We start from the raw sequence: 26356 nt of genomic DNA, 5'->3' as shown, positions 1-26356 counted from the left end.
GCGGGCAGCGAACGGACGCGGGGTGCGGTTATACCTGCGCATACGCACCTGTGAAGACACCTCTGCGACGAGTATGGGTAGGTAGATGGATAGTGGCGACGAACCGGCATTGTGTCAAATGAATCGTCGCGAATTCGGCCGCATTTCTCTCAGCCGACTCGTCACCAACGTGACGGAATGCCAGCATTGGTCTTGTAGTGAAATCTGAAGGTCGGCCGGCCGATGGGAAATAATTATTTTCAATAGAGATTCATTACGTGCAACTTAAGCATACTTAATTACGGGGACAGCGCCAATCGATGTCAACAATATAAACAGATTTTTTATCGGATCACTCTACTTATTCTTGGTGCAAAATAAGTTTTCATTTATAGGTTACGTAAAACAAAATATCTGAAACGATGACGAAGGTAAAACATTATTACACAATGTTCTATTACAAATCAATTTTACTTAGTGTAAATAGAATCGACCCGAAACATTTCAAAACCTACTTATTATAATGCAGTGAAATATGAATGACAAAATTGAATAAATGTAACTGTTTTATTATTTTATATACCCATTTATTTTTACATAGATATTTTATTATATATATTTAATCAATGTAACATAGTAAAAATTAATGCACATTTTTTTTTTAAATACTTTATTAATATAATAATTTCGTATTTTGTCCTGGTACATTGGAATGATATACTGCAATAGATTTAGTGTGTTAAACTTTTTTAACATACGCAAATGGATACAGTAAACTTCACATAAAATACCTAAATCATGACATGAATAGGAAACAATGTACACTGTATCATAAAACTGAAATATGTTTTGGTATATTATATTAAATATGTAGTTGGTGATCGTTGATCTGAAGAAATAGCTATACCTATAATGAATTGGTTGTACATTTAACCACAATTTGAGAATTACCACCACACCTTACCACAGTCAGTTTCATAAATATTTAGAGAAATACTAGATGACCCCGCAAACGTTGTTGTGCCATATATTAAAATCGCTATTAAAAAATAGGGGTTGATGCTAGAAGGGTGAAAATTTAGGGTTGTATGTATTTTTAATACTACATTATAAATTTTCTCCAAAAAATTTAACATATATACATATATATACAGCATCACCGGACCATTTAACGTATGAGTTACATGATTACGCGTCGTAGTAGGGCAGAGTGGAGTCTGTTGAGACACGGGGTCTAGTGCGCCACCTATGATGTATCACATATGTATCACACACACGGTGCATGGTATCTACGAGCGGTTGACGTTAGAGGAAGCAGTGGGGTGCGGGACCTAAACTACTGTTGCTTTAATTGCCGGTCGCTATTTGGTTTAAGTGTACGAACGTAAAGTTGCAAGTTTGACCCTTAAAGTAAAAAAACATTGTTTCACTAAATTTTGGTTTAAAAATTCCGAATTTCATCATACGGCTATCAAGTAAGTATATTTTGATGTCAACATGGTTAATGTTAATGGCTTATATTTCAAAAATATATTATTTACAATTGATATTTAGTTATTTAACATATTAAATGTAATTCGGGGAAGGGGTCAATTGAGCCAAAATATTCGGGGTCAAATGAGCCATGTTCAAGTGACTCCTAATGATCCTAGTCTTTATTATTATATAATATTTCTACATTAAAAGTGTTTTTATTTTTTGTCCTTGAGTTTAGAGATACTAGGAGATTTTAATGCCCATCACACCGAGTGGCTCCGTTCTCGACTCGCTGACCATGCGGGGAGAACTGCTCACGAGTTTGCCCTAGCCTATGTATTCTCACAACTGGTTCATTCTCCAACGAGAATACCAGATATCGAGACCCATACGAGCTCATTACTTGACCTTCTGCTGACTACACGTCCGGACGGATATTCTGTGACCATGGAGGCACCACTTGATACTTCAGATCACCGCCCTATCCGATCTCAGGTACCGTGCACAAGTTCTGCCACATTCCGAACTCCTTGTCAACGTCATATGTGGCGAAAAAGCAACCGTGGTTTAATAGGTCATAAGAAGCCAGACAGGTTAAACACTGCTTATCAGGCTTGTACAACGGCTCGTTCCAACAGTGATGTTGGCGTATCTGATGCGAGGCGGAATTTAAATGCTGCATCTAAGTTTAGTAAGAGGATAATTGTTAGTGCCAAATTCTACTTCATCAGCAAAATTGGAAAGCGACTAGCACGACATCCTTCTGGCTATACTATTATATACCTATTGACTCAAATGACCCCGTTGGGTGGTTCAATAGACCCCGCCTGTGGGGTCTAATGAGCCATGTGACTTTTTTTTTTGTAAGAAACATTTAGTATAGTAAACAAAGAATTTTCCAAAGTTTTTTGATTTCAAAATGCGGTTAAATAATTAAACTACTGATTTAAGAATAATTCATTACTTATTTCTTCTTTGAATGGAACTTACACTGATTTGAATAAAATCCTGATCTAGTGACCCCGCTCTGCCCTACTTTCAATGCAAGGTTCTTCTTGCCATCACGGAGTCGTCATCTTGTTTGCCATTTTAATTACATGAGATATACAAAATTTCTTCATTGAAAACTTAATTAAATAAAATAATAAATAAATAATTTCTTTTTAGATACGCGTCGATGTTAATGTACAAAATCGTCAGCATGGGCACTACCTTCACTTATTTCTTTCACTAAACTGCCAATATGAAGGGTGCATATAGCAGAAAATTTATTTCTCTGCTACATTTCACTCTTCATATGATATGAAGGCCTGATACCCTAGTCCTTAGGAATGGCAACTCATCATCATTCCACATTTTTGTAAGTACACTTGTTTCAATTTTCATTTCGGTGAGCAGACGTCTGAATATTGGGACGCATACATATTATTTAGATACAGAATGGGAAAAACATTATAATAGGTTATTATATATTATTTTTGATAGCATAAGTCTAGAATGCTGTAAGTTTTTACCACGCACTACCACATTATAGAATCACCTTCCAGCACCTTCCAGCTTTCCGAAACGATATGATATTGAAACCTTAAAAAAAAGAGATTATTCTTTCTTAAAAGACCGGCGACGCACTTGCAATTTCCCTGGTGTTGCTTGGGTGTACATGGGCGGCGGTAATCACTTACCATCGAGTGAGCCGCAAGCTTGTTTACAGCCTATATAATAGAAGAAAAGGTGTAGGATGACCTCCACTTAAGGTACTTACGTAAGTAGAACTTACGAGTGAAAAACTTTGTAATGAATAAAAAAATTAAAAGGCACTACGACAGTAGCTTTAATTATATTACATATTAGGTAAAAATGTACATTAATATTTCTGCGCCTTGTAACCCGGCTCATCTGTATGTTGCGGTGCTTTACGCTTCTGTATTATATTTTGAATCTGTGGACAAAACATTACATTTATTATATATATATCTAAATATATATAACTCAAAGGTGACTGACGTAGTGATCTGTCAACGCACAGCCCAAACCACTGGAGTGATCGGGCTTAAATTTGGCATGCAGGTAGATATTACGACGTAGGCATACGCTAAGAAAGGATTTTGATTAATTCTACCTCCAAGGGGATAAAATAGGGGATGAAAGTTTGTATGAAACTTTGTCAATTTTAAACCGATCGGGCTGAGACTTTGCATGCATAAAGCTACTATGACGTAGGCTTCCCCTAAAAAAGAATTTTGATAAATTCCACCCCTAAGGGGATAAATTAACGCGAGCGAAGCCGCGGGCAAAAGCTAGTATATATATATATATATATATATATATAGCCATGTAATCTATAGTATATAAATGAAAACTGTTGTAAGTTTGTTCCCTATATCATCCCTAAACTATTGATCAAATTGTAATGAAACTTTGATAGAATATTCTGATACGCGAGAATTTTGCTCTGCAAAACAATATAAACAATAGATAAGTGTATGTTTTTCTTTGTGATATTTCGCAATATAAATAGTAAGGAACAATTAAAAAATAATTCGACATTATATAAGATAATCAATATCCTTTGACTTTATGTAGAATGCAGAAAAAGTCAGTGCACCTATTACGTCAAAAAATTTTTCATCGTAAAGAAATTAATAAAATTTATTACGTATGACACGGCGCCACCTTTTTTTTATGTATTTAGGACTAACAAACAGTAATACAATATTATATATACATACAATGTGTGATGAGACGAAAGATAAATGTATACCCAACGACGTTAATCACAGTTTACTTAAGACAATAATTATATAATCATGCAAATTTGTTTAGAGTAGTGGTGAATTTTATACAAAGTTACAAATATCGACTCAAAATGCAACTTATTTGTTAATATAAAGAAAGCGTAAAATGAAATAAAATAAAATAATAATAATAAATTAAAAAAAAAGGAATTACTAAGAATAAAAATTAACATATATTAACTTAAGTGGGTATGTGACAAAGTCTGACCAACCATCTTTTTAAATAATGATGGTCTAGTAGCAAATATATATATATATATTAGAGAACTTATTATTATATGCTTTAACAATTCTATTAATTGGTGACCGAGTACCAGAGTTTGTACGACATCTGTTAATAGCGAACAATTCCTGTTTTCTTGACGTTCTCATTTGTGCTCGCGATGGAACTCGCTAACTTATCTGGTTTGTCAAAGAAGTGCAATCATATTTATCATATTTATTTATTTTGTCTCAAATTAAGCTGAGTTTATAATATGGGTGCTGAAAACTGACACCTAAATATATTAGTATTTGTATTCTCACGAAGGCTCAATAGGCGTCCACAGATATAATGATGAATACGATAAATTGCAAGACCGCTTCGAAGATGGGTTGGAAGTTGAGGAAGAAATTTAATACAATATAAACACGACAGCGAAACGTAATGATTGCAAAAATAGAAGATATGATGAATACAAACACTGGCAATAGGCGAGGACCGCGACGAAGATTGATTGGAAGCTGAGGCAAAAATTTTATAATAATATAAAAAGCCTGTGTTTATATTATTATAAAATTTTTGCCTCACCTTCCAATCCATCTTCGTCACGGTCCTAAGACAAAAATTTTATAATAATATAAAAAAGCCTGTGTTTATATTATTATAAAATTTTTGCCTCAACTTCCAATCCATCTTCGTCGCGGAAATTTCAATTTTGACAAAATAATGTTGAATTAAGAACCTCTTTTTTAAATTGGCTTTGAACAACAACATTGTATACTGTACCTGCTGCCATTCTCTATCAAGTTCAGCTTTCTCGCTCTTGTCTTTCGTCTTCCTTGTCTTGCGGCCGTCTTGAGTCTTAACGCCGTACTGGAACGCCGCCTTTGGTAACGCCTCCTTGCTGCTCATGTACGCCGAGTACTCCTCTTGCGTATCGAAATCCCATCGACCTAAGGTGGAGTAAAACTTAATAAACTTAGTATTAGGTTAAACTGAAGTACAATACTATATACAAATATATTACTGCACTAGTAGTTCAAAGATAGCAGTACATAGCAATATATGTTTTCAACATAATTGTCATACCATTATAACGTTACCTATATGTCATTAAGATGATATTATTGATTGCTAAAATTTACAACAAATATATCTGCTCTAAAGTATGTGGTGTGAATATATATATATAATTTTTTTTTTTTATTTTAGTCTTTTATATTTTATATATAAACTCGATAAATTGGTTATTTTTATAGTCTTAAACAGATTAGAGAAAACCTATAAATCATATACACAATAATACATGACAAGATCCAACAAATTATAATAATGTCAAATTATAAGTATATAAAATTTTAATAAAATTTTAAATCACATGCAATGCTTATACTGCGTTTGAACAATTAAATCCCTCACCTATGGGGCCTTTCTTGTTGCCAGCATCCATCTTTGTGTAATCGACCTCATCGTCAGAATCATCAATTGCGTCATCCATTTCGCGAAGTCCAGGATAGCACTCAGCGTAGCCTTCTGGTTCAGCCGCCAATCGTGAGAGTAGCGCGGCTGATCGTTTGTCTCTTTCCTCCGCTGTCGGTACCGCACGTCGTATCACGGGGCCCGGACCTGTTGAAATTTATTTGTAATAAAAATAATATAGCCTTTCTTCCAAAGAAAGTTTATTTATATATTATAAAAAACTAGCAGCTTACAATCCAATACATTATACAGTTCATTTTTTAGATAAAGATAAAATATACATGTATAATATTCAGTGCGGAACCACCGATACTGTAATCGTTATTACATTTTCTATTAGTGATCTTTTTTTTTTTTAAATACAATTTTCCACAGACATATTCGTCCGTGTCTTTTTTAATTTACTTTAATATTATTATATTTATTTAATTTCCACTTTTGTACAACTCCAGCCGAGATGTTACAATTTGCCTAACAGTGGCACCGAGGCAGACCTTATCCGTCTGGCCCAGAACCACCGCTGGCCGGCCAGGTGAGTTGACAACATGCATTGTCACCTATCTTTATTTAGATTTACCAATATGCATATACAATTATATAAATCTTACACTACTACTAATTTCATAGTTTTCATTACATTGTGTTGTATTGTTACATTATGAATTCTTACATTGCATATACAATTATATGAAATCTTATTTTAACACTATTTTCAAAGTTCACTATTTGTTATAGTCCAGGTTTTGTTTAATTATTGATTGTTTAATTTCATAGTTCACTTTTTGTCGTAATTCAGTAATTTTTTTTTTCTTTTCCTTTTTTTCATTATACTTTTAGCGAACATGTTCCGGCCTTTCCAGTCCAAAGCGCCTCGCCGATGCATCAGCTGTTCCGGTTTTCTATGTGCTGATTATTTTAGCGCAATCAGCGCATCAACGATCGCCCTGTCTCTATTTTTAATCGCCATCTGCAGGGAGTACTCACGAATGTCTGAGTGAGTCGCGCCTTCGGCCTCTTGTATAAAACGAGCAACTGCGTCTTCTCGATTTCTCGTATAATATACGGAGTCGCCTGTGTGCCTGGTGATGGCTACCACGGCATGAGAGTAGCTGCCATGCACTTCCAAGGGTTTACTTCTAGTATTGATGATAATAACCCTCTCCGATGTCAGTCCCTGGGCCTCATGAATCGTCAGCACTTTAGACTCCTCGTCCATTCCATATCCCTCGGATATTAGCTTTGCTTTCTCCGCTTGGGTATGAACCAGGTATAGAGTCCTGCTTTGGTCCGATGGTATGACCTTGCTGTCGTATTCCATGAGCCTCAGCGACCTAGTCCGGAGGTTGGTCGAGTATATCACGTTGTATACTTCTCTCAGGGCATACGCTACGTCCAAGGGGTTTCTGTGAGTGCATAGTAACTCCCTAGTAATACCTGCTGATTTGTTAGGTCGCTCGTAGGTAATTTCAAATAGGTTATGCCTATCTATAAAGGGGAGTTGATTTACGTCGCCAATAAGCAGGACATCTTTTGCTTTGGCCATTTCTGCTGCTAGCACTATGGCCCCAAAGTGGTTCATAAGGGCTTCATCCACTAGTATGCGGGACACATTTGTATTTTCCCTTTTGCCGTTAACCAACAAGTCTATTAGAGATCAAATTCCATCGTTATTGTAGTCACGTTGCGACATGTGTTTCACCTCTGAACGAGTCATGATAAGGCAACGAATTGAGCTCGGATATAGCTTCAGATTTCCGCACTGAATATTTGTGAACTCACACATGCACATGGTAGCGGAATTGGATAAAATAATACAATAATCCATTAAGTAATGAAATGGACTTCCATAAAATAACACGTAATTCGATAAAATATATAAAACTTCTAAATTACAATACAAATACAAACTAGAAATTACAATGTACCTTCATCTTTTTCAGTTTCTATCGGCTTGTCGAAGTAACCAGTGCGGGGCCGTTCCTCGCGTCGGTCCGCGCGCCTGTCAGCTGCAACGTAATCTCCAATTTCGCCATATATTGAGTCATCAGCTCGGCCTTTCTCATTAGCTTTATCCTGTAGAATGATTTTTTTATTTTATTTATATTCTTTATTGCCCCAGATACAGAAAATAATTAAAAGAATAAATTATACAAAAGGAGGTCTTGTCAGACTACCTTTGGTTAGAGAATGTAAATAAAGATAATAAATACGGTAAATGATTTTAAAATGTTAATAATAATAATCATATTCTAGTTCCCGCATAGATGAAAAATAAAGATACAATTTTTACTATATTATTTTGTCTTCATTTATGGTCCCAGTGAGACTAAAAAAGGGACATATATTTGGAGTTGCGAATAATAGATGTAAAAAGGAATCGTAGAGGTGCGACTCTTTGCTAACGATTGTCGGTCAGGTATAGTAGTTATAAAAAACCAATTCACTTTTTCGTACGGACTGTTATCGAATATTATGTAAACAAAATGTTCTAGGGGAATGGGATTGTGTGGTCTAATGAACCCATTGCTAGCAATATACCCAGTCAGGTTGACCTCCACGCGGCCCCCTGGAAATCCTCATGATATGTTCCGGGTGAATTTATCACGATGGGCTCACTGACCTGAATTCACCCTTATCCTATCATACTCCACTGGCGCCTCGGCATTCCATTACCTTCAATTATAAAAAAATGTTATAGAAATTATTGAAATAAACAAATGAAGCAGTATACCTACTTACCTTGGTTTTTTTTAGTTTCCTATGTCTCCCATGCCGGAGATACGAGAATATCTGTGCAAGTTTGTCTAGGACATCATCATTAGCGCTGGACGCGGAGCTACGCTCGTCAGCCTCTGGGACGTCGGCTTTGCTGCGAGTCAACGTGGTTGGAATGTCACTGTCCGCTGCACCTTCCTCTTCCAGTTCTACAACGTAAGCCATACGCCCTGGCGCAAAGAGCTCGTTTCGTGTAACCTTCTTATTTCTAGAACAATTCAATTCTGATACAGGTGTGTCTAACTGAAAACACACTAATTGGTAAAAAGCTTTTTAAAATTACAAAATGACAAGAGAGAAGGAATGTTCTGACTATACAATTCATCATTCTATAATTAACAATCATTTTATTATATAAATTAATTAAAAAAATATGATCCTATCAATAAAACATTATTAATAAATAAATATAATGTATTGTATTTTATTCTTCAGGATGTCAATGCCTCATGCGTTGTACAACAGACCTGAGGATGTGTTTTGCGGTCTGTTCTACATTTACAGCATTAAGCAACAGTTGCTGTTTACCACTATGTGTCGTCATCTACCATCGTCTACTTTGCCATACCAATTATATAATCCTTATATTTAACTGGGGCTATTCGAAGGTGATGTGCGCCTACTAACAGTTACTAATTTAATAATAATAGACCAGGACAAGACAACATACTGATGAATAAAAATGTTTTATTTAAAAAAAAGACTGAATGGTAACTAGCTAGACCACCGAGGCCGTCGATGTCTTTAATCAGCTGATTTATAATCTGCATTTCAACTTTGTTGATATTGAAAAATTTTTTAATTAAAATGTCATACTTACTTTTGTTCCATAATCATGTTGTAAATATTCTTTCCCATTGGAGTTTTAAATTGCATTTCTTCATCCTAGAATGTATAATAATATAAATAACTGTGAAACATAATTGTGAAAGTGAGTTTGATGTTAGCAAAAAACATCATGAAATTTGTCATATACAGAATTTGAGATAAACATAGGCAACTTTTTATTCTATTCAAGTGGATATGTCACAGGTTAAGCCTAGTAATATAATTTAACCTCTATGGAATATTTCAGAATGCTGATGTCAGTATTATCCGCACATTCACGTTTTAGTTGCACAGAAGATTATGAATGAAATTCTATCAATTCAATCTGACTACATTTGTAACCGTATCTACAAGACTACAAGCAATATTATAGTAGATACTAGGGTTGACGGATAGGGAGGGTTGAGGGTAGGGATGATGGATAGATACACCGTCTATCGTCTACGTCGTCAATCCCACACACCAAAGATTTTTCCACACAGTAAAAAAAGGGGGGAGTTGACTATGTTACCAGACAAACAATAAAAAGATCATAGATACTAGATAGGATAACATTAGGTGCCTTTCTCTAGTTTATATTGAGTCCTTAAGCCTAATATTACACAAATTTACCTAATTATCATTTTTTTAATTTTATGCCCGTTTGTCTGTGCAATCATCTTAGAAACGGAATTTCCGATTTACGTTAGGCTTTCACCAATGTGTAGAGGTAAGTGTCGCATAGAATTTAATATTTTTTTTATCCCAAAGTAGTTTACAAATATAAAAATAATCTTATATATAAAATTCTCTTGTCACAGTTTTCGTTCCCATACTCCTCCGAAACGGCTTGACCGATTCTCATGAAATTTTATGAGCGTATTGAGTAGGTCTGAGAATCGGCCAACATCTATTTTTCATCCCCCTAAATGTTAGGGGTAGTCCACCCCTAAATTTTTTTTTTATTTTAAGGCAAAACAACGTTTGCCGAGACAGCTAGTAATATATAAACTTAAAACTATTGTTATTTAGAATACTACGGTACGAAATCGCGGGCTAAGCTAGTTCTTAGTATAATTAATTACTTACCACCACCACAACTTCTTTCTTCTCTTTAACAGGTTCAACAGGCACAGTAACTAGTCTCTCCATTTCCGCTTCTTGCTCTTGCTCTCGAGTTTGTATTTCAGAACGAACCTATCATTAACAATTCCATCAATATAACAGAAATTAATGTTTGTAAAGAATAATGTAAAACAAGTCATCTTCCTTTCTCTGTTCAGTAACTAAATAATACTTCAATTATTTCAATGAATATTCTGGTTTGAAAGAGGAATGAATAATAATAAGCCTGGACAAATCACACAGCTTGTATTATGGATACTTGACAAATGATAGTAAACACTTAAATACATTTATTACTTATTCTTAATATACATAGACATACAATTCTATTCATATATACAAATGTTTGTATACAAGACAAGGAATTCAACCTGAAATGATTATACCATTAGCAGCAAAGCACAGTGCTAAATCTTTAGACCACCAAGGCCTTTTAAGCAAGTACGTTAGATAAATAACTGTACAGAGTACCTTGGTACTCAAATCTGGTAATTCATAAGAGATCCCATGAGCATCAAAGTGTATTTTGTGATATGTGAGTGTCATATGTGCACTCATTCTTGCTATATTTTTCACAGATGGTGACATTCTATCAGGTATTTCATTTCAGTTACATAAAAAACCTTTTCTTGTACATTACAGATTTACCTTTTGTAAAAGGGCGTAATCAAGACCTTTGACCAAGTGAGTGTGTTCCATGTCACCACCAAGATATTTTGATTCCTGAAAAATAAATAGCATTTAAACATGTACAAATGCATAATGCATGGATGAGAACATTTATCTGTAACAGTAAGAATATCATACCTGAATTAATTGTCTTCTCCTTTCTTTAGCATCCATTCCCGATTTTAAATCTGGTGCAACAGCTCTAAAAAGCAAATTTATTTTTTAGAGGCATAAAATATTAAATCTAGTCTTGTATACAAATTTATTATTAATAATAGTACTAGTAATATTTTATACAAAAATTACTATAATTGCCAAGTATTCGTGCACATAAAACTCTCTTTACCATTTTTCTAAAGTATGTTTTTTTTTTTCCTCTTTTCTTATCTGCAATCAGTCCCGGAACTATGAGCAGATTTTTTGGGTGTGGGATCTAAGAATGGAGTGTCCACCCCAGCGGGCGAATCTACTCCTTAAGCATACTGCAAACATTACACAATGTCGCTTCTTTTTAGTCGCTTGGGGTAAAGTATTTGTAGTAATTGAGCAACCAGTTGATTCGGGTGGTCACATAGTCGCTTTTTATATTTTTCTTTACAATTGAGGATCTCCTCCTTTACTGTCAGTACGCCAAGTTCCTTGTGAATTTCGTTGTTGGTGATGTACCAAGGGACACCCGATATTGTTCTCAGTATAATATTTTGGGCCCTTTGAATGATGTTAACATTTGACTTTGACGCACTTCCCCAAAGTTGTAAGCCGTATGTCCATACAGGTGTTAGAATGGACTTATAAATCAGTAGTTTATTGTCAATAGACAGTTTTGTATTTCGACCCATAAGCCAGTAAAGGTTTTTAAAGCGAATCATTAAGCATTCTCTCTTGGTTTTAATATGTTCCCTCCAATTCAAACGGCGGTCAAGGTGTACTCCAAGATACTTAACATTGTCCTTATGTGGTAGAGCATAATCTCCCAATCGTACTGGTGGACAATTTCCACGTTTTAGAGTAAAGGTGACTTGGACAGATTTTGTAATGCTGGTCTTGACTTTGCAACCACCTATAGATGTGATCCAGGCCATTCTGGAGAATGGTTGAAGCCATGTCAGGTGTTTTATTACTAGCTAGCAATGCAGTATCATCCGCAAAGGTGGCTATAGTGACACCTTTCACTTCCGGAATGTCCGCTGTATATATGAGGTATAACATAGGACCGAGAATTGACCCCTGTGGCACTCCAGCTTTGATCTCATAGAATGATGATGTTTCTCCAGATTCCCTTACCTGAAAGAGTCTTTGTAGCAGGTAAGATCTTAGTAGGAGGTAATAACTGTGTGACAGGTTATTCCTGATTTTATATAGTAGTCCCTCATGCCATACCCGATCGAACGCTTGCTGTATGTCAAGAAAAGCAGCCGAACAGTATTCTTTGTTTTCGAGAGTCATTCGAATTCTATCACAGACCCTGTGAACCTGTTCCACAGTTGAGTGTTGATGCCGGAAACCGAACTGGTGATCAGGAATAATTTTTTTTTGTGCAAGTTGAGAATGGATTCTTCGCAGAAGTATCTTCTCAAAAAGCTTGGACAAGATTGGAAGGAGGCTAATGGGTCTATAGGATGCGGCTTCCTGAGAAGGTTTTCCAGGTTTCTGTATCATGGTGATGGTTGAGACCTTCCATAGCTCTGGAAAGTGCTGAACTCTTATAATACCATTAAACAGAATGGTTAGGAAAATTACAGCTTTTCTTGGCAATTGGCATAGCACTTCTTTGGTGAGAAGATCAAAACCAGGAGCCTTTTTATCTTTAAGAGACTTTATGGTCCTCCAAAGCTCTCGTACTGTTACAGGCATTGGTGGGAGGTCTAATTATAGATCTTGGTTTAGGACTGAATTCACATTGTTCTCAAATCCCTCATTAGGTACGTGATTCGGGATGAATACCTCAGATAGGTGTTTGGCAAAAATATTGGCCTTTTCTTTACTTGTTCTAGCCCAGATATTGTTTTCTGTTCTTATGGGAGGCTTGGTTTGTTGTGGTCTTTTAAATGATTTCGTATATTTCCATAATGAGTAATCTGTAGAAACAGTAGGCGTCAGTGCCTCTAATTTTCGCTGTAATGTGTAGTTTTTGTGCTCCTGTATCATTGTTCTTAGTTCCACAATAGCTCTATTTAAAATAGTTTTATCTTCAGCACATCTGCTTCGATGCCACTGAATGAGTCCCAGTCTGTATTTTTATTACCGATGATTTCTGGTCTTTCCCGAACTATTATGTTAACACAGTTAAGATAACAGGGCTGTGATCAGATGAACTGTCCAGACATGTCTCCGCTTTAAAGTAATGCTGAGACATTCCTTTAATCATAAAAAAATCCAGCAAGTCCGGCATTTTGTGTGGATCAGATGGCCAGTATGTTGGTTCCCCGGTAGAGATGGATGTCAAGTTATTTTTTTCTGCACTTGATTTAAGTTGTCTACCTCTTGTTGTAGTTAATCGAGAGCCCCAGTATGTGTGTTTTGCATTATAATCACCTCCTGCAATAAATCTTCCTCCAAGAGTGCTGTAGAATTGGGAGAAGCTCTCCTCGTCTATTTTATGTCTGGGTGGGCAGTATATAGAAGAGATGTTAAAGAAGCCATGTTTGTCTTCCACTGCTACTGTAGTTGCCTGAATATGTTCAGTTTCGTAATTTGCCATTACATGGTGTTTAATAGTTTCTCGGATTACATTTGCAGTTCCACCATGAGAGGTACCATCTGGGTGGTTAGTCAAGTAAGTGCAGTAGCCTTTAAATTTTACATTGCTAAAGTTTGTGCAGTGAGTCTCAGTGATCAGAATTATGTCAAGCTTGTATTCGTTCTGCAGTATAGCTACGTCGTGTTGGTTTGGAGTCAATCCATTGATGTTCCAGGTTGCTAATCGAAAGACAGTCACTTTGTGAGTTTTTCGACAAGTTTGGCTATGAGCCCCATAAGGGTAGTCATTTGTTGTAAGATTATTTCAAATCGCTCGGCTTGTTTTACGAGTAATTGCTGTATAGTATCATTTATGTGTTTTGGAGGAGAGGATTTAAAAGATTCAGTTATATGTTGGATATCAGTCTTCAATGTATCTGCATAAGTTCGTTTAGTATAGTCAACATTAGCTTGTGGTAGTTTGTGGTGGTAAAGTATGTTAATGGAATATTGTGACCTTATATACTAATGGTGTATGCTGACAAATCTCAATATGATGAGACAAGAAAATGACAAGTTGGGCATAGGGTCCCACTAGGGCTAAGTGACCCACTTAGTTCATAGTGATAAAATCACCAGATATTCACCTGCTGGCTTCCAGGGGGAACTATGTGGAGGTTGACCTAACCTAAGTCAATGTAAATAGTAATTTAATAATTATCGCCACCATTCCTAACAATGACCGTGTCAGATAGATCTCAATATGAAATACCTCCCTGGAAATCAAGTTTAATTACTGATGAATTCAGTGAGATGAGATTTAGGTCAGATCTGTTAGCCCATTATGGCTAACAGATCTGACCTAAATCTCATCTCACCATCCTCCACTGGTGCCTTAGAAGGATACCATTCACTTATCATTTATTAATTAGGGAAATATATTTACACTACATTATGTGAAGAATGTAATTTAATAGTCTAACCTGTATGCACTGCTAGTGTTACTAGTAGGATCAGCAGGGCCTAACTCATTTAGACCATCTCGTCTCTCTCTAGCTCTGTCTCTATACTTTTCAGCCAATTCAGCAAGTTTATTGTCTTCCTGTTTTTTTAAGGCAGCATAATAAGATTTCTTTTTTCTTCGTAACTCACTTTTGTTTTCTGATGGTGGAGGCATTGACCTGTAACGGAGTGATACAAGCATATTAGCATTTGATCAATATAACAATGTATTGTTGCATTACACACTGAGATAAGAAATAATAATGATAACCCAGGATAATTCCCACAGCACCATAAAATCCATCCACACCAGCATCTATTGAAGGAATTGTACATTGTTTTTGTAGTTCTTACTCTAGAATAACCACCTGAATAGGTTCATGTTCCTAACTCCTATAGTAAAAGAAGTATTGCTTGAGCAATATAATAGCATATATACTACTACATCAATACTGGAACTGGACTGGGGAAAATAAATAAACCTGACATATGCAAAAGTGTTCTAGAAGAACTTATTATTTTAATTTATTTTAGTTTTATTATATCACAAGTTATACCCAGAGTTGGCCATCGCCTCCCGAACAGAACCGACAGGATGAGCGCCTCCGGACGGAGTCGCCCGTGGAGTCATCAATAGCTTTCTGAAGTCTTCATTTGTAAGCCTTTGAGAGGCTGGAGTATCCTCAACACTTCTGTGTTCCTCCATGATGTATTCAAGTAAAAGTAATACAGGCCAAACCTAGTTATTCTGTAAGTATTTGATTTAAAACTACTTTAATCAACGCCTGCAAAGGAAGAGAAAAGTAGGAGCGCTATCATAAACATAAATTATAATTATAAAAAATACCATTTAAAAGTAATTCATATATTATTATTTACAGCTATTTGAGTAAGAGTAAGAGTAAGACGTAATAAACTCTTTAAAACATTACTATAATTAATCATATGTACTTTTAACATAAAATTAACGAAAACTGAGAGCAAAGAATATACTACAGAGAGTAAGTAATAAATACTCTGTGGTAGTTTTTTTTAAGATTGTTACGGCCCTGGAATCTTCATTTAATCAAATTTGCAAGATTACTTGCTTTCATACAAATTTAAACTTTGTTATAAATCTGCGAAATTAAGCAAAATAAGAAATAAAGTATCTACTTTCTCATGCGAATTTGCTCCAGCCGTCCCGAATTCGGGGGCAATCCTCGCTAGCCCCATCATTATCGGGACAAAGGTCTAGTTTCTAGAGTTATAAGACGTAAAAATGCGTCTACAACACATAGTCACATAATTCAGGTATTGCGAGTGTTAATTTGATTAATGCTTAAAAACTTATAATTATACAAGCGTTAAAAAACGTATCAGTAATTCAATTTCTGAAAGTAAAACTAATATGCTATAAATAAAAACTCATATCTAGCTGTACCTTAGTGATGCTAATACTTATGCTATACATGACAAAGGATTATTAAATAAAGACAAAATAAACAAAATAATTCTTTATTCTTAAAAATGCTTTTCGTATTGTATTGATGATATTGTTGTTTTTCCTCAAACAGTAAAATATAGGAAAATTAAATGTAAGATATTTTAATGCTAGGCCATTTAAATCTATGATAATCAAAGGAGCTACACAACGGTCCATTTTGATGCATTGCAAAATTCGTAAACACAAGGCAGCAAGCCTTGGCAAATGACAAAGTGAATCTATCAAAAGAAATTCAATATCAAAATGGTCAGTACATAAATTGTTTTGTAGTGAACAAGAGTACCAACAATACAACCACATGGTCAAAAATCTTCTTAGAAAAATGTACATAAATTTTTTGTGCTTAGTTAATAATTATATAGCATTATACATAATTGTTTACCAGAGCGAACCAATTTTAAGTAATCATACATAAAAATTGATAAAAAAAAATAATTATTTTTTAATGTAGACATTATATGATAAAATATAAAAATCCACATACTTTAAGAAATACCTTAAAAATTACCTATATAGATCTATTTATAATTATATATAATATATAATAACAATGGTTAATAGATTTTCGTTCACCAGTGGATGTCTTCCAGGCTGAAATGATGATGATGATGATGAATAATTTTTTGTAGGATAATATATACTTACAAATAGGTATAATAAAATTTATATGATCAAAGAAAAATAGATGTTACAAGAAGATTATTAACCAAATATAGCATGGAAAGTAGTTCCCTTAAATCCCACATTACCTGTGGGTTCATCTTGGAATGTTATGTACATCCTGAAAGTAAAATTATAATTTAAGTAAATTGGTAAATACATACCTAAAATCAAATAGTGTATCAATCTATAATCACTGATTCTTGCTAATTGAAACTTTTGCATAACATTGTCATTTTAATTTAATAGATGCAAAACGAAATTCACTACTTGGCCTGAAATTCACAAACTTGATGAAATATTTCACTCAATAGAAAGTATATTTCAGGTTTTGAAAATTGTGCACCAAATCATATATTTATAATTCATATGTTTATATTATATGAGCATAATTGTTGCAGTAATGTTAATTGAAAGAAAAGTTCCAAATAATATTATTAAATATATGCCAGTACTGACAGTGATGCACAGACACATCTTTAGAGACACCTATGTCCAGTAGTGGATTGTTATGGCATTAGGTTATAAATAATTACCTATCTGAAGTAACACCTAATTCCTTTTCAACCAATTCAAACAGAACTTTAGCATGTTTTTTGTTTTGTTCCACTCCAAGTGCCCCAATTGACATTAGATTAGCAATTGCACAAGGTTCTGTACTGCCTCCAAAACTCATGAGTACATCTGGGACAACACTCACCACACAGTACTGGAAAAAGAATATAATAAAAATAAATAAATAATTTACTTTATTAAAAAGCATAGTAAAGAGAGTCGACTGTAGTATTATATTTAAAATCATAGTGGTACAACACCAGTAGTAAATGATTGGCTGGGAGTAAAATAAAGTAAGTTTTGTTGAGTAGAAATCAACTAATCCGGTTTTGAAGAACTACTACGAAATGCTACAACTCCTAACTGGTATGCTGCTGAATTCATGCAAGACAATAGGACAAAATGACATGAAGTCAGGTCAGTTAATCAATCATAGTAAATTCGTCAGAAACTAACCAAAATGGTTTTCATTTGGAACCATGGTACATTGCTAACAATGAGGCCACTAAAACCCTATTACAAACAGTCCTCTTGTCCCAGCAGTTATCATTTGGTAAACAACCAATTGAAATACAGTATGAATCATATAATAAAGTCTTTACATATCATGTCATCCTCCATTTTCTATGCCTATATCTATAGGCATAGAAAACAGAGGATGACTTTTTAATTACACATCAGATTTTAATACAGTTTTCAGCACTAGACAGTGATTGAAGAAGAAGTTTCGTATGTATAATACATGAATATTTGGGAACAGGAAACCCGATATTAATTTTTTTTTAATGCACGCCGCCAAGCCGGCTCCGGTCGCTAGTTAATAGAAAGTAGAATAGTAATAAAAATCAATAACCTGTTCTGGTTTCCCAAGTGCTTTAGCTAATACCGGGATAGCTTTTGAAACAAAGTCCAGAGGAACTTTGTTTCGGGGTAAATTGGTTTCTATTCTGAAGTGCGGCATTTTATAACAGTTGTTTTGCAGATATCAATAAGATCACGAACAATTGTAAACGTATAACGATATAAAAGTATGACTATTAGAATTCTTTTACAAACTAAATAACTAGATGATTATGAATATTTATACTTGAAAATTCAAAGTTCACTGTGTTAGACTTACAGAAAACTAATCAGATTAGTGCTCTGTGGACTTGACACTTGGCGGACAAATCCACTTGTACGTACTGAGCTATTTAAGAGGCCTATTACAAAATGATGCCGCTCAACTTTAGGTTTAATCGCATGGATTTACGCACACACACAGTAATACACGCACACAGACGCAAATAAACGTGTAGCTCAATCGGTGTGGATTTAGTATGAACCATTTTGATCCTTGTAATATTTTAATTAATAATGTGATATGTTTCTACTTAACTGAGTAACATAAACTACTTATTGGATTTTTTTAAATAACGTGATTTATCTTAATTATCAAAGTGCTAATAATGACCATATTTTTTTATTATATTATTCCTAGAGGGTTGATGTCAGGATGCTGGCCGATTGTACAACTAAAAGCCAAAACCTTAAGTAGAGAAAAAAAGGCGGGAAACATAGAATTTGGTGGTCGTGTTTTTTTGATAAGATTTAAATAAAAATTTAATAGTGATCAGTTAAGTTAGATATTGTAGATATTTTCACTCTTTTATATATATTTTATTTGTTTATTAGTGTAATTATAGTAGCTGTAACATAGGTAAGTCATAATTATTTAATTTATATATGGACCCTCCTGAGGATCCTGGGGGCACAGGCCCTCAGGTGGGCCTCCACGTAACTATTAGCAATAATGAAAATGATTCCATGGATACTGATTGCTCTTTTACCCTAGTGGAGAATTTGAAAGTTAAACGAAAACGTATATCTGCTACTCATGTGTGTAAACACTGTAACAAAAAGCGAAGAAGAAATCGCGGTTCTAAAGGAAACTCTAAAAATCAAGAGAACACTTGTCAATGCGCTGTTGTAAATGAAGGTGATCAACCTTCTTCTAATACATGTACAAATATAGAGGATAATGAGAATAAGGTCGAGCAACCTCCTGTGACATGTGCAAATAATGAGGATAAAATGGATAATGCTGGTTCAAGTCAGTTACGACCATCAGTAGCTAGGCTTTATTATCAATTAGGTGATGCGGCACCTTATGTAGTCCATATCCAAAAGGAGCAGTCTTCGCCGGATGACAGAATTACTGTACACCCAATTGCCTTTGGTCGCCTCTTAAAAAATTGTGCTTATAAAAATGTTATTAATGGTAGTTTGAAAAAAATTGGTAGGAATAGACTAGCTTTGTCATTCTCTAATTTTATTGATGCCAATTCCTTCATTGACTGTGACCGTTTAAAACAACAGAACTATAAAGCATTTGTTCCCTCTTTTAATCTTACTAGAATAGGAATTATTAAGGGTGTTCCCTCAAACTGGTCCCCTGAAGAGGTAATAAGTAACATTTCTGTCCCACTTGGCTGTGGAGAAATACTTAAAGTTAGAAGGATTAGACGTAAGAATATTATTAATGGTGAATCCATATTTGTTGACACAGAAACTGTTATTATAACTTTTGATGGTCAAATACTTCCTAAACGTGTATTTATGTGTTACAACTCATTACCTGTAGATATTTACATATACCCAACAATACAATGTTATAACTGTTGTCGATATGGTCATGTTAAGGATCAATGCCGTTCTACACCACGGTGCTATAAATGTAGTAAAGGACATTCAGGTGAAAACTGTACGCAGCAAGAAGACTTCTGCTGCTGTCTATGTCTTGGTGATCATCAAGCTAACAGTAAAAACTGCCCGGAACTATGGAGACAAAAAGCAATAAAAGAAACTATGGCTAAAAGCTGTATATCTTATGCAGAAGCCAGCAAATTGCATGGTCCTGTAACAAAATCATATGCTGACACAGTTAAAACTAATTCTTCTATCATAACTGCGGAACATTTAAATAATACTAAACCCCAAAATACTCTATCTTCTAATATAATCAATAGATCATATAAAAAAACCATTGTACAAAAACCCCGTCAATCTCCAAAATTATCACATGGTTATGATGTAAACATGCATAAGCAATTAATAAAAGATTATAATCCTCCTACTCCTGCAGATGGCTGCGGTTATAAATCTGTAGCTGATCAGAATTTACCAAATCAATTTACAGAATTAATCATGGCTTTAATTAAATTGCTGACTGAGTCTAATTCTATTGTACCGTCCAACGCTGCTTCTCTATTTAGTGCTCTTCTTCAAATCTTCAACAACAATGGCTCCATTGGCCAAAGTTCTCCAGTGGAACTGTCGTAGTATTATTAATAAAAAAAAATAATTATTTCATATTTTAAATAAAAATAAACCTTTTATTTGTGCCCTTCAGGAGACATGGCTGAAACCCATATCTACTTTTAAGATACCGGGTTATGCTTGTCTCAGAGAAGATAGGACAGATGGGTATGGTGGTGTCGCTATACTCGTCCGACATTTAGTTCCTTATTCACATATACCTATTGATCATAGCAGTAATTTTTCCATATTAGCTGTCCAAGTTAACAACATTTGTTATGTATCTTTATATATACCTCATCCATCAACTTCTATTTTTAATGAACTTAATAATATTCTTTCTGCCCTTCCCAAACCTTTATTAATACTAGGAGATTTAAATTCACAACATCAGTCCTGGGGTAGTACAACAAACAATTCATATGGCCACCAAGTTTTAGAAATATTAGATACCCTTAACCTGTGTGTATTAAATACTGGCCAACCTACACGTCGTACTCCACCTAATGAAGGAAATAGTGTTCCTGATCTTTCCATCTGTTCACCTACTCTTGCAACATCCCTTACTTGGTGCCCCTTGTCACTGTCATTTGGGAGTGATCATTTCCCTCTTATTATTTCTTTTCCTTTTATTGATAAACCACTACCAAAATATGAACCAAGGATGAAATATAAGCTAAATAATGCTGATTGGGATACTTTCAATAACGTCATTGCATCTAAAATCTCATCACTGCCTATTATTACTCAAGGCACTGAAACCATTTGCTCTAATGCATTCACTGAAGTATTAATACAGGCTGCTAATGAAGTTTTTCCTAAAAAATCTTCTTCTAAGAATACAATACCTTCACCACCATGGTGGGACAGTGAATGTACTGAAGCTATTAGGAAAAGAAAAAATGCTGAAAAACAATACAATTTACACTCTACATTGGAAAACTTTGATATCTTCTGTAATATATCCAGAACTACCCGTAAATTGTTAAGAGATAAGAAATTAACAGGTTGGAAGAAATTCTGTTCATCTATTTCTCCCAATGTGAATGCATCTATAGTCTGGAATAATATAAGAAGATTTAGAAGTGCATTCCACGATTCTAAATCAAATGTACTTCCTCCTCATATGGTTGAATGTTTCCTAGACAAGTTAGCCCCTCCCTCAGTTCCTGAAAAAGTTTTGTTGGATAAAGTTGTAATTACCTCTGATATAGACAATTTCTCTAAATTAAATGCTCCATTTTCGTTACCAGAGCTTAAAGGAGTACTTACAAAAGTTAAAGATTCTGCACCTGGAGAAGATGGAATACCATATTCTTTTTTTTCACACTTAGATAGTACATCTCTCTCCTATTTCTTAGATATCATTAACTCAATTATGATATCTGGTAATATTCCTGCTTTATGGAAGACTCAAAATATAATCCCCATTCTAAAACCTGACAAAACTCCATCTGACATTGCTTCCTACCGTCCTTTAGCGCTATCTTCAGTTCTGCTTAAACTGTCAGAACATCTGATCAAAAACCGTCTGGAATGGTATATTGAAAGTAACCACTATTTATCAGATAGTCAATATGGCTTTAGAAGAGGGAAATGTACTCTTGATAGTTTAAGTTTGTTTATAACGGATATTCGTTTAGCCTTTTCCAGAAATGACTCTGTACTTGCAACCTTTTTAGACATAGAATCTGCTTATGATAATGTTTCTTTGCCAATACTTAAGCAGAAACTTGATATATTACATATTCCAGTTAGACTGTCAACTTTTATAATTAATATTCTTACTGAAAGAACTATTATTATAAATTCTGATGACACTGGAATCTCATCTAGAGTAGTATGGAAAGGACTCCCACAAGGTTCAGTTCTTAGCCCCTTATTATACAACCTATACACTTATGATTTAGAAAAGGCTGTTTTAAGTAATATGAATAATAATGTTTTTATTTTACAATATGCAGACGATCTGCTTTTTTATGCCATAGACAAATCTGTTCAAAAATGCTGTTTGAATTTGACATCTGCATTAAAATATCTAAAGCTTTGGTTTGATCAGAATGCATTGCAGTTGTCACTTAACAAAAGCAATGCAGTTTTGTTCTCCAGAATGCGTATGCCTCCTCCTATTTCTATATATTATAATAATTGTCTTTTACCTGTAAAAAGTCAAAGCAAATTTTTAGGAGTAATACTAGATTCAAAACTAAGTGGACTTCCCCATTGCGAATACATTACTTTAAGATGTGAACGATTATTAAATATTCTTCGATGTTTGTCTGGAACTTGGTGGGGCGCTCATCCGTGTTCACTCAAACTGTTATATAACGCCATTATTAGAAGTATATTGGATTACGGCACATTTCTACTAGAGCCGGGTAGCTCAGCTGGTCTTAAAAAACTGGATGGCATACAATCAAAGGCTTTACGAATTGTAACTAGGGCTATGCGATCAAGCCCTATAAATGCATTGCAAGTGGAATGCTCAGATCCGCCATTGTATTTAAGACGTCAATATCTTTCTGATAAATTTTTATTTCGCAGTGCACAATGTACTACTCATCCCCTATTTAGTAAATTAAAATTATTATCTAATTATATTAATAATTCTGAATACTGGCGCCATAAATCTATTCCTTGTATTATAAAGAGCTTCCAGAAATTTTCATCTCTTACATCTCCTACTCATCGTTCACAATATTTTCCCATCTTCTGTACGAATTATGAATCATTAATTCTTGAACCAAGTATAATTTTTGACCTTAATATTCATAAAAATCACGACTCAAATATAGAATTTAACTCAACTGTAGACAAGAAATGGCGGAATTGGCACCGAATTTTTGTGATGCATCTAAACATCATCCAACTGGATGTGTTGGGATCGGAGTTTACCATTCAAAATATAAAATAGTCCAAAAAATAAAACTTCCTCCAGAAACATCTGTATTTACTGGTGAATGTTTTGGTATTTACAAAGCTCTCGAATATATATTAATTATGAAACTTCAGCAAACAATAGTGTGTACTGATTCCAGAAGTGCACTGTTAGCTCTTCAAAAATTTCCATTTAAATCAAATATTAATTATCCTATTATCATAGAAATCAGAAAATTGCTGCAGTTATGTAACTCGAGGGGGTTCTCTGTCTCGCTTACGTGGATTCCAGGACATACTGGCATACATGGGAATGAGATAGCAGATCGCTTAGCGAACGAGGCAATTGGATGCGGTGATATTGTTCCATATAAAAATTATTGTCATGATCTGGCTGCTCTCCCAGGATTATATCTACATAATGCTTGGAGTGAATTTTGGCCTAATAGCTGCCAGAATAAGGCACGACATTATTTTAACATTCAACCAACTATTCAGTTTAAACCTTGGTTCTTCAAAATTAATTTGAACAAAAGCGAGACTACGTCAATAATTAGAATGAGATTGGGGCATGTATGCTCTCCTGCACATCTAGCTAAGCTAAAAATTGTAGATAATGATATATGTAGCTGTGGTACAGAAGTGGGTGACTTGAACCATATCATTTTCAGTTGTCCTCTGTATGATCATTCCTACCTTTTTAATGATCTCCTATCTCACCGAATTCCTTTACCTACATCAATTCCAATTTTATTATATCTTAATGATATTGATGTGTATAAAAGTATTTCGATTTTTCTAAGTAGTAATAATATAAAATTGTAAATATAAAACTGACTGCCTCTATATAAATATATCATATGTAAATAGTTGTCTGTTAATATATTAAGGTCTTATATAAGTATAATGACATATTGTATATAATTAATATGTATAGTGTAGTACCTTAGTCTAATCCTTATAATTAATCCTATTGTCAACTTACCTGATCCTTTAAACCTATCGTCCAAAATTTCCTTTACCTGAACTACTGTTTCCCAAATTTTGTATATTGGCAAATGCACAGACGTGCCAAGCCATAAAGAAAAAGAAAAAAAAAAAAAAAAAAAAAAAAAAAAAACCTTAAGTAATATGAGTAACAAATAATTGGGATAAGGACAGGAAGATGAAATTACTATAACATAAATTTACTAATTAATTCTTCTTACATATTAATTCAGTTTATTTATTAATAGATACAATATAATTTATTATAAGAGTCGGATACATTATTGCCATATTCACTTGTTCTAAATATTATACTTAGCAAATAATTATTTTATTTATATATAATAGTTGTGTTTTCAAGGCTTTGTTTTGATTTAAAGGTCCCATCCTTATATGTATATTAGGTGTGTCCGCGACTTCGTCAGCGTGGTATAATGAAATTGACCAAATAAAGGAAATATATTTAGATTATAACCTAAAAAAGTTTCTTTGTTTCACTTAAACAATGACGATACTTTTATACAACCTTTCATCTCCGCTTTTAATCCCTTACAATACTTTTTTCTCAGGGTATACTATCTGTGTATATGTATATCTATCTATATAGACTACCTGTGTATATATATGGTAGTGAATTTACAAGGTACAGGGGAATAACACCCGAGTTTTCAGGAATGGCAACGCATGAGGGAAACAATGTGCTGATATGAACATGTCAGGTACTGCTCATGTATATAGGCGACGGTTACCCCTTTCCATCAGGAGAGCCGTCAGCTTGTTTGCCATTCTAAGTTGTAAAAAAAAGCTTCAACTGCTATTATTGCTGTTCCTGCATCATTGACGTCGCCGCATGATATTGGCTGATATTGCAGCTTCTCGTTCTTGGTTGGCCGATTCTTGATTCTTGATAAATAATTAATTGTTAATGTCAAACCTTTTTATAAATTATTACAAGACGCCTCATTGATTATATGTAATGAAATCACCATGAGCTATAGAGATTTTGGACAGAACCTTAAAAGACCTTAGAAACACCTCTGCTCTCATTGGCGGGATTACTTTTATACTTTTGCTGGAGATTTCTGAAAGACTCTCTGTGTCATTAACATCGTCTCCCTTATGGACTTTAATTGAAAGTTTAAAACTACTGACAAATTTGAGAGCTCATTTTTATGGAAGCACAGATAGTGATTTCCCACACTAAATGCTCAAACTTGAGGAAGGAATTTCTCAAAAGCATGATCCAGTCATGAAATTTAAGCCCGCCGAACATGTGCATTGGATATATTGCTTACTAAAGAATTGAAAGACAATTTAATTGTAGACATTTATAACCGGTTGATGATTATGGCAAAGTTTTGTTGAAATTTCGGGTTTAATTATGATCAATTTTTTAGATATTTAAGTTGAAAATGAAAAAAAGGACGATGCTGTCTCAATTTATAAAGTAATTATCAAGTTTTAGTAAAGATATCATATCAATTTATGTTTGTTTATTAATGAACG

The 26356-nt window shown here is 34.3% G+C and overlaps 2 protein-coding genes and 1 long non-coding RNA gene across 3 annotated transcripts; 1 reads left to right on the top strand and 2 right to left on the bottom strand.

Moving 5' to 3' along the window:
* The first annotated feature begins 5 nt into the window (after window positions 1–5).
* On the top strand, window positions 6–7948 carry LOC131847584 (uncharacterized). The gene is made up of 4 exons (XR_009357719.1): window positions 6–77; window positions 2623–2815; window positions 3072–3217; window positions 7872–7948. It is a non-coding gene; the product is annotated as an uncharacterized LOC131847584 (long non-coding RNA).
* Window positions 3273–15778, bottom strand: LOC131847439 (protein Red). Its single transcript, XM_059197031.1, has 11 exons — window positions 15546–15778; window positions 14970–15167; window positions 11446–11509; window positions 11287–11361; window positions 10603–10710; window positions 9527–9591; window positions 8671–8914; window positions 7857–8004; window positions 5872–6078; window positions 5239–5405; window positions 3273–3394 (listed from the first exon to the last, which is right to left on the bottom strand). Exons 1-11 carry the CDS (start codon window positions 15692–15694, stop codon window positions 3320–3322), a joined length of 1500 nt encoding a protein of 499 aa, XP_059053014.1. The 5' UTR covers window positions 15695–15778; the 3' UTR covers window positions 3273–3319.
* Window positions 15779–16649: 871 nt separating this feature from the next.
* Window positions 16650–18841, bottom strand: LOC131847573 (macrophage migration inhibitory factor-like). Its single transcript, XM_059197170.1, has 3 exons — window positions 18543–18841; window positions 17671–17843; window positions 16650–17255 (listed from the first exon to the last, which is right to left on the bottom strand). The coding sequence occupies exons 1-3, from the start codon at window positions 18648–18650 to the stop codon at window positions 17177–17179; spliced, it is 360 nt and encodes a 119-aa protein (XP_059053153.1). The 5' UTR covers window positions 18651–18841; the 3' UTR covers window positions 16650–17176.
* Between the last annotated feature and the right edge of the window lie 7515 nt (window positions 18842–26356).

Source organism: Achroia grisella, unplaced genomic scaffold (genome assembly GCF_030625045.1).
Source record: "Achroia grisella isolate CSIRO2021 unplaced genomic scaffold, CSIRO_AGI_Agris_v1 utg109, whole genome shotgun sequence".
NCBI classification, from domain to species: Eukaryota; Metazoa; Arthropoda; class Insecta; order Lepidoptera; family Pyralidae; genus Achroia; species Achroia grisella.
Note: the sequence above shows the minus strand (reverse complement) of the source record. Positions and strands in the feature narration are given on the sequence as shown.